The sequence below is a fragment of the Gekko japonicus genome, unplaced genomic scaffold (assembly GCF_001447785.1).
Source record: "Gekko japonicus isolate JY-2015 unplaced genomic scaffold, Gekko_japonicus_V1.1 scaffold924, whole genome shotgun sequence".
In the NCBI taxonomy this organism is placed as follows: Eukaryota; Metazoa; Chordata; class Lepidosauria; order Squamata; family Gekkonidae; genus Gekko; species Gekko japonicus.
The window spans coordinates 259970-269165 of NW_015170303.1; the positions used below are offsets into that span (position 1 = coordinate 259970).

The 9196-nt window shown below is 46.5% G+C and overlaps 2 protein-coding genes across 2 annotated transcripts in view; both read left to right on the forward strand.

Annotated features, from left to right (window-relative positions):
- The window catches only part of SNRPA1 (small nuclear ribonucleoprotein polypeptide A'), a 21924-nt gene extending 19871 nt beyond the window's left edge, over nucleotides 1–2053 (forward strand). The window contains exon 9 of the mRNA XM_015417964.1: nucleotides 1800–2053. Coding sequence (XP_015273450.1) covers nucleotides 1800–1858 — 59 coding nt within the window. The 3' untranslated portion in view covers nucleotides 1859–2053. The remainder of the gene's footprint in view (nucleotides 1–1799) is intronic.
- Nucleotides 2054–6234: 4181 nt separating this feature from the next.
- The window catches only part of VIMP (VCP interacting membrane selenoprotein), a 14637-nt gene continuing 11675 nt past the window's right edge, over nucleotides 6235–9196 (forward strand). The window contains exon 1 of the mRNA XM_015417965.1: nucleotides 6235–6289. Coding sequence (XP_015273451.1) covers nucleotides 6235–6289 — 55 coding nt within the window. The remainder of the gene's footprint in view (nucleotides 6290–9196) is intronic.

Sequence of the window (9196 nt, forward strand, 5' to 3'; positions counted from 1 at the left end):
TATCACCCCCCCTTCCCTACCCCACCCCCGGCTCCGAAGCGAGGCCTGAGCTGCTTGCCGCTCGGGCCTCGCTGCTTGCCGCTCGGGCCTCGCTGCTTGCTGCTCGGGCCTCGCTGCTTGCCACTCGGGTCTTGCTGCTCTCTTCCCCCCCCAAGCGGCAGCGGCGAGGGAGTTCGCAGAGCGTTCCCTGCGCAGGCGCAGGGGACGCTCTGTTACTTTTGGGGGGGATTTAAGTATCCCCCTGATATTTTTTTCAGGTTTTAAGATTTTTGTGCACACCTGGGGACCGTACCAAGTGTGCACAAAAATCTCCCTCCCCCCCAGGTGCCCCCGATGTGCCGATTTAGGTATCCGCACACAGGAGGCATCTTCGGAATTAGATATATAGATATATATATAGAGAGAGAGAGGGTGAGCATTAAATCAGCATACAGCATAATGACGATGTTTTAACAGATGCAAAAACTAAATAGTTATAACAAGTTAAGTTATTTGGATTTAATTATGGGACAACACAGTAAATATGTGAAAATAGGCAACTGTATAAAAGTGATACATTTAGTCTCCTATTTTGACACATATATAGTGTGTTTTCCCGTAATTAAATCCAAACAAACTTGTTATAACTGTTTAGTTTTTGCATCTGTTAAAATATCTCCATTATGATGTATGCTAATTTGCTGTTCACCCCTCTATACATATCAGTGAACTGTTACCTTCCGTTTCCATGCATCTGAGGAAGTGTGCGTGCACACGGAAACTCATACCTTGAATAAACCTTTGCTGGTCTTAAAAGTGCCACTGGACTCAAACTTGGTTCTGCTGCTTCAGACCAACATGGCTGCCCACCTAGATCTATCTTCATTGCTAGAGCATTTGCTCCACATGCAGAAGGCAAAGGATGGGGGGAAGAAAATGAAGAGTACCTCAGTTAAGTGGGTTCCTGTCCAGCACAAGGTTGTCATAAAGGCCTAGTCCACACTGAGTCTTGTTTCTGAGCTGCACTGCTTCAGGATGGTTGAACAATTCCTTCCACAGGAAAACCAGATGCTGAGAAGGAAAGTTCTATCCTAGAGTTCTCCCTGAGAAGCTAATGTTATACATGGAGGAATTTTCTATCAGTTGATACTTTTATGTATTATTTACTTTATTTATAGCCTGCCTTTCTCCCCAGTAGGGACCCAAAGTGGCTTACATAGTTCTCCTTTCCTGTTTTATCCTCACAGCAACCCTGTGAAGTAGGCTAGGCTGAGAGTGTGTGACTGACCCAAGGTCACCCAGCGAGCTTCCATGGCAGAGTGGGAATTCGACCCTGGGTCTCCCAGATCCTTCTCCACACCTGACATGGAGGCTTCCCACTCATGGAACATGCATGACATACAGCTGTGTACCTTTGTGCCATTACACTCTGACACCTCAACAATATAGTTTCAGTGGTAAACTCCATTTAAGGTGCCACAGTGAAACACAAAGTTACTGTAGCACCTAAGGGAGTCTTGTGGCATCTTAAAGAACACTAGATGTGTTGAAGGATGAGCTTTTGTGGGCTAGAGCCCATTTCATCAGATGCTCAGTGAACAAAGCACTAACTGCTGCTTGCTCTCTGTGACTGGCAACATTCCTGCAAGAAGATGCAGTTGAAGGATTTGGAAATGCACCTAGTGCTGTCAGTCTGGTACACTGCTTACAAATGTGGGAGATACTTTTATTGCTGAAAGCACTGATCTTTCCGTGGGGTGTGTGTGTGTGTCATCAACTGGTTGGCAGACTTGAAGCATTAACAACTCTGTCTTGCGCAGGCCCATCAGATGAAACTGAAGAAGAGATGGAAGAAGATGCAATGGCCAACGGATCATAAAACATTTTCTACCTCCGGAGGGTCTGCAGAATTCGATTCTATAATTGTCTGGTCAACACATTTGAATGTGCTAAAGAGCCAAGATGGTAGTGGGGTTTTTTTTAGGGTTTTTCCAGAGGCTCTATTGGTTTATGTGAATTAAATCACAGCTTGTAAATTTTATACTGTACATTTGAAGTATAAATAAATGTGTCTTTGTGCAAGTGTGGCACTGTGATCAGTGCTAATGTTTGGTTCCTCCCCCTGTGCCTATAAAACTGCCTTATCCTGAGTCTGGCTGGCAGCAACTTTACAAGGTTTCCCAGCCCTGTTGGCCGGAAGTCCTTTTAACTGGACCTTCTGTGCATGATACAGGTGATCACTCACCGAGCCACAATGCAAGAGGACTACCTGAGATGTCTGAAATCAAATACCGGTTTATTTTCACTGTTTGTTTATTTTTCACATTTATATTCTACCCTCCTCACGAATGGGCTTAGGGTAAAATGACAACAGATAATTAGGCTATTCGGCATGAATTGCCCATCAGGGCAGCTTACCTCATTCTCCTGTCCTCACAACAGCCCTGTGAAGTAGGCTAGGTTGAGTGTATGTGACTGGCCCAAGGTCACCCAGCAAGCTTCCATGGCAGAGTGGGGATTCGAACCTGGGTCTCCCAGATCCTTGTCAGACACCCTAACCAGTACACAAAAGGGTGTCAGGTCTTGAAGGAACTCGCTCCCAACAACACTCTCTTGGCAGTGATTTGTTTATTGAGAGGTAAAGAGGTTTCAAGCATAGATGAGTCTGTGTCAGAACTGACTCCCTTGGCGCCAGTTCTCCAATTATACATAAATCAAACAATGCCCCCAATTATTCTCCAATTATACATAATTCAAACAGTGACCAGAGCAATCACACCCATACATCCAGCCTGCCAAAATCTATGGTACACCATTGGCCCTCCTCCAGCACCTGCAAATCTACGGTTACATTATCTAGCAGTGTCTGGTACTCAAGGTCAAGCACCCATACTTCCCACCAAGGTGGGTGTCCCACATGGACAGTTACAAGCCAGTGTGACTCTCAGCAGAGCAACTCCACACACGTACTCACACACTCCTCCCCCCCCCCCAATTCCCAGCCAGAGTGAAACAAGGCAGTGAGCTTACAGATACCAAAGACAGGCAATTAAGAAATGAGGCCCGAGTTTGACAAAGGGCACATTAGTCCCTTTCCATTCAGAATTCATTCAGAATTGCCACTGGAGACCAGTTATCAGTGTGGGACCTATCCTCTGGGGTCCCATGGGACAATCCTATTCCCCATGCTGTTCAATCTTTATATAAAACCTTTACGCCAAATCATTCTGAGTTTTTGGATTGGCTGTCATCAATGTACATATGATACACATATGTATCCTTATCCAAATCTAGTGATGCAGTAGAGATCCTGAATCACTGCCTGGCAGCTGTGGTTGAATGGCTTAAAAGTGAACAAATTGAAACTAAACTAAATCCTGGAAATACACATGCTGGTTGGAAAGGCAGAGGTTTTGAAGGATGTTATGCTCCCATTTGATGGGGCTCATCTGACCCTTGCTGACTCAGTTAAGAGCCTCAGGCTTACATTGGACTCAACAGTATTGCTAGAGAAGCAAGTTAATGCAGTTGCCCCAAAAAAGGTTTCTTCCAACTCAGCCGAGCTGAGTCGCCAAATGTACGGCTGATTTGGCTATGGTGTCATTGCACTGCACATTAGTCTCCCCTCAAAATCCATTTTGAAACTCCAGCTAGTGTAGAATGTCACAGTTAGGCTATTATCAGGAGCTCAAAGAATAGATTCTTTTGAACTATGGTGCTGGAGAAGACTCTTGAGAGTCCCTTGGACTGCAAGAAGATCAAATCAGTCAATCCTAAAAGAAATCAACCCTGACTGTTCCCTGGAAGGCCAGATAATAAAATTGAAGCTCAAATACTTTGGCCACCAAATGAGAAGGGAGCACTCACTGGAGAAGAAGACCCTGATGCTGGGAACGATTGAAGGTCAAAGAAGACGGGGACGGCAAAGGATGAGATGGTTAGACAGTGTCATAGATGCAACAAACATGGAAGTTGAGCCAACTTCAGAGGATGGCGGAAGACCGGAAGGCCTGGCGTGATCTGGTCCATGGGGTCACAAAGAGTCGGACTCGACTGCGACTGAACAAGACAGGCCTGCATATTATTCCCATTCTGCAGTCACTCCACTGGCTGCCCATCAGTTACACCATGCCTCCCTCCATTTTCTCATTGAGGTCGGCTAAGCGATGAGTTTGACTGGCCCAAGGGCACCCAGTGGGCTTCCATGGCAGAAATGGGGGCTTGAACCTTGGTCTCCAAGATCCTCAGCTATACTTATCGCCCAGTTCCTTATGTGTCTAACTCTAACTAGCCCTTCCTGGCAACTAATCCCCCCTACCTATTCATAAAGCTTGAGGAAAACGCTTAATGTGAAACTGATGAAATGTGCATGCACACGAAAGCTTACACCCAGAGTTAAACTTTGTTGGTCTTAAAGGTGCCACTGGACTCAAACTTCAATCTTCTGCTTTCTTCCACTACCCCTACCAACACTCATTATAATCCTGGTAGATGGTCTTCAATGACTTTCATCCATCTCTCTTCCCCCCGTGAGGGTGAGTTGATACATACGTGTTTGTCACTTGAAGATGTGGAATACATAAAATGGCCCTCAAGCATAGGAAGAGCTGCTGTCTGTCTGCAGGGCTGCCAGCTCTAGGTTGGGAAGACCAGGAGATTTTGGGGGTGGAGCCTGGGGTGGGACCTCAGCGGGGTACAAGTGCCATGGAGCACACCTTCCAAAGAAGTAATTTCCTCCAGGGGAACTGATGTAAGGTAGCCAGGTTCCCCCTGACCACCAGCAGGGGACGGGGGGATAAGGTTGCCAGATCCTGTTTGGGAAACTCCTGGAGATCTGAGGGTGGAGCCTGGGCAGGACCAGGGACCTCAGTAGGGCACAATGCTATGCAGTCCACCTTCCAAAGCCTCCATTTCCTCCCGGGGAACTGATCTCTGTAGTCTGGAGAAGTACTACTCTAGTAATTCTAGGGGGATCCCCAGGTCCCACCTGTAGGCTGGCATCCCTGGATCCTCCCTGTAACAGGGAGACCAGCTGCAATTCTGGGAAATCTCCAACTGCCACCCGGTGACTGGCAACTGTACTTGCAATCCTTGTCTGTTTTCTTGAAAGACGGCAGTACCCGAGACAAGAGTCGCGGGCGTGCATCTGCCCTGTACTGACGCATCTTGCAGGCTAGCTAGAAAAACAAAGGCGACAGTTCTGTAGAAGATAAATCAAGATGGGTCGCCGACTCAGTTCCCTCTAAGCTGAGTTAGTGTGAGCTAGCTCACAGTTTTTTAGCCTCCGGCTCACACATTTTTGTATTTGCTCAGGAAGGGACGGCTCCAGAGCAAACTAATCTATGCAGCAGCCAAATCGCTCGCTCCCAACTTTAAGGCCAGTAGCTCACAAACTAGAATTTTTGCTCACAAGACTCCACAGCTTAGGGGGAGCCTTGGTCGCCGTGTGAGTCTGTCTGTAGCAGTAGAAAAGAGCAAGAGTCCCAGCCACTGTTCCCTCTAAGCTGAGTTAGTGTGAGCTAGCTCACAGTTCTTTAGCCTCCGGCTCACACATCTCTGCCTTAGCTCAGGAAGGATGGCTCCAGAGCAAACTAATCTATGCAGCAGCCAAATCACTTGCTCACAACTTTAATGCCAGTGGCTCACAAAGGAGAATTTTTGCTCACAAGACTCCACAGCTTAGAGGGAACATTGCCCAGCACCACCTTAAAGACTAACAAAATATTTTGTTAGTCTTTAAGGTGCTGCTGAGACTCTTGCTCTTTTCTCTTGTAGAAGGTAAGTACGCTGTAAGGGGTGGGGACTTGCCAAAGAAGGGGACGTGGTTCAACACCCACCCACCCAGGAACAGACAGTCTTTCTAATTGTCATCTGATCCGCCTGGGAACTAACTTCGGCGCACCAACAGGAAGAAGAGGAAAAACAAAACTCCCCTTCCGGCTGCATCTTCGCCCGAAGCCCCCGCAGACTCCCAGCAGTGGCTCAGCCCAACCCACGCATCCCCCCTTGCTCCGCCCCCTTTTCCTGATTGGCTGCCGTTCCATTCCACGCGCCCCTTTCCCCCCCTTCCTTCTCCCTCCCGATTGGCCAAACCCGTTCTGCGCCCTTATTGGTTCATGGAAGAGCCGGCGAACAAAGAGGTGGGGCTTTCCCATTGGCCGGCGGTGTCACGAGGTGAGGGAGAGAGGTACCGGATGTGGCTGACGCGTAGTTCCGGCTCGGACTGACTGGAGGGGTGTCGGTGGCGGCTGTGAGATGGCCGATCCTCCCTTCTCGAAACCTGTGGTGGAAAATGTCGCCGTCACCGCAGGTGAGAAGATGGGGCTTGGAGGCTGTGTGCCAGACCGGGGGGGGGGTGTGTGTGTGACACAGTAGAGCCTCCATGTTCAGGGGCAGCCTGCGTTATATTGCTCGGTTACCGAATGTAAGTAGTACTGCTATGCGCCTTTAAATAAACTTCAACACGTTGCGTTTATTTGTGCCTTACATTTTCTTTATCATGCATTCTTTGTTTGTTTGTTTTGTACCCCGCCCTATTCCACAAGTGGTCTCAGGGCGGCTTACAACATAAAATCCATAGAACAATAAAAACAATGAAACAGTAGATAGCATAATACACAGTAACAGCAAACGGGATATCAGGTGAATATAGGTCCCCAGAAAACTTTGGATTAATCTTCCTAAAAACTACAGATCACATTGGGTTTGTTTGTTTTTTTAAACAAAGCCTTTAAGGCACAGTTCACGCATGATGACAACCAGAACTTGACTATGAAAACGTATAGGTATTGATGCCGACAGTTCAAAACTTTCGAAAGGTGAAGCACTTGTTTCCAAAGAATCCCGTGTTGGTGGTGGTGTTATTGTTGGATGTGCCTCCGGTACGGCCTGTTTTGAATGTCTTTATCAACAACCAAATTGGAGAAAATCTTCAAGGCCTAAGTTGTTATCAAGTTCTGGTTGTTACCATGTGTGAATTGTGCCTTAAAGGATATGTAAAAAAATCCCAATGTGATCTGTAGCTTTTAGAAAGATTATTTCAAAGAATGTATGATAAAGAAAATGTAAGATACAAATGAATGCAGTGTGTTAAAGTTTATTGAAAGGTGCATAGCAGTACTATTTACATTCGGAGACTACTTTTCCAAATAATGTTATTCTGATACCCACTGAAGTTTTCCTTTCTGTTTTGTATTGTGTTATATGGCTGGCAGATGTACAGCAGTGGCTGCGGTGCCTTTATTCGTTTGCTTCATTTATTGCTCGTCTTTCTCCCCACTGAGGGCCCAAAGTAGCTTTTGTAATTCTTTTCCATTTTATCCTCACAATGACCCTGTGAGGTAGGTTAGGCTGGGAGTGAATCACGGCAAAAGCTTCTATGACAGAATAGAAATTCGAAGGCAGGTCGTCCAGATCCCAATTAGGCACTCAGGCCACTGTGTCACACTTTGTTTATTGGAGTTATATTTTTTAACAAACATGGGCCCCGGTCACATGGAGCATTTGCCCCACTGAAGGCACGGTCATCCGGCGGATATTCCGGGTGCAATCTCACCAGAACATCTGGAAGGCGTAGCACTCCTGTGGCCAAGCCGCCAAAGCCACGTAGTTAAAAGCTACCAGGATAAACCTACCAGCAAATGGTTTGCCACGGGCTGCCTCCGGACTCCTGTGGTGTGATCACGCTGGCGTCCTCTTTGCTGCGCACCCCGACAGTGGAAGCCCCGGTGTGCCGCCTTCAAGTCTGATCGCCTAATTGCGCATCAGATTGTGACAGCGCAAAGAGCCACGCCTCCACCACCACCACCAGCACCACCCCGCGTTTTCCGGCCCATGTGACCGGGGCCATGAACTATATGTCCAGTAGTCCCTAGCCTGTAGGGCTCTTGAAGTGGGTTCGGATTAGTTCAGATCCCTGCTTGCTGTGCCTCTTGCTTAGGCCGGCCATGTTCTTTCTGCATAACCTTCTTTGCAGGGTTCTTGTATATGGCAGAAGAATGGGGAAACCATGAAAGTTGTCTGGGTGACTTTGCAGTAATCACTTCTCTGTCTCTCTCAGCCTAACATATGTCATAGTGTTGCTGTTAGAATGAAATGTAGGAGAGCTCAGTTTGCTGCCCAGAGCTCCTTGTCGGAAGGGTAGGATTAAGAAGAGTCCTGCTGGAGCAGACCAGTGGTCCGTCTGTTCCTGCATCCCATCTCACTCAAGATTAAAAATGTACTAAGTATAGTCATAAAATAGAAAAGCATGTGATGGAAACAGTAGGTAAGATAAAGCATGTTTTGCAATAATACCGTAAGGCATTAGGGATGCAAAATCCAGATGCTGATTTTTATTTTATTAAAAAAAAAATAGTATTGGCAAATGACATAATTTAAAACTGTTGGGACAGTTGTTAATTCAGGAGCTGAGCTAAAAGCCTCTGTGAAAGGAAATGCTTTCACACGGTGCTTTGAAGTAAATGGAGTCCATTCTAGGCAGAGGAAAGAGTTGTAGAGATGTGAAAGCCTGGAAAGAATTTGATGCAGGAGGACTGAACAGGAGCTGTCAAACACTGTTTTGTAACGAGTAAAGTGTTTTTAAAGATAAGTTTGTCTTACTTGAGGTGGATGGCAGGAAGATTTTTATGTAGAACAGTCTCCAGAGTTGGAGAAGGATAATTCCTGTGTACACTGCAGATGTATGTGTGTTCGTGCTGTCAAGTTGCTTCCAAGTTATGGCGACCCTGTAATGCAGCGCTCAGATCAAAGATGACTTTCTTTACCTTTAGGGTGCTGCCAATGAGAGCTGTGCGTAGGGCCTATTTTGCTTGTGGATTGTTTCTTGCCCCTTTCAGTGACCCTTCGTGTCGGGTGCAGCAGTTTACAAGCTTTTGTTCAGTACTGTGTATATTTCAACCAGTGTTCCCTCTAAGCTAAGTTAGTGTGAACTAGCTCACAGTTTTTTAGCCTCCGGCTAACCCATTTTTGTCTCCGCTCAGGAAGGAGGGGCTCCAGAGCAAACTAATTTATGCAGCAGCCAAACTGCTCACTCACCAGTTTAATGCCAGAAGCTCACAAAGTGGAATTTTTGCTCACAAGACTCCACAGTTTAGAGGGAACATTGATTGCAACTTTGCTTCCAGAAAACAAAAGACTTTAATACCATTTAGATTTGGGAAGAAGTATTGTGTATATTCATTTTTTCCCTTAAAATGTCTGTGTTTTTTTTCCTGAG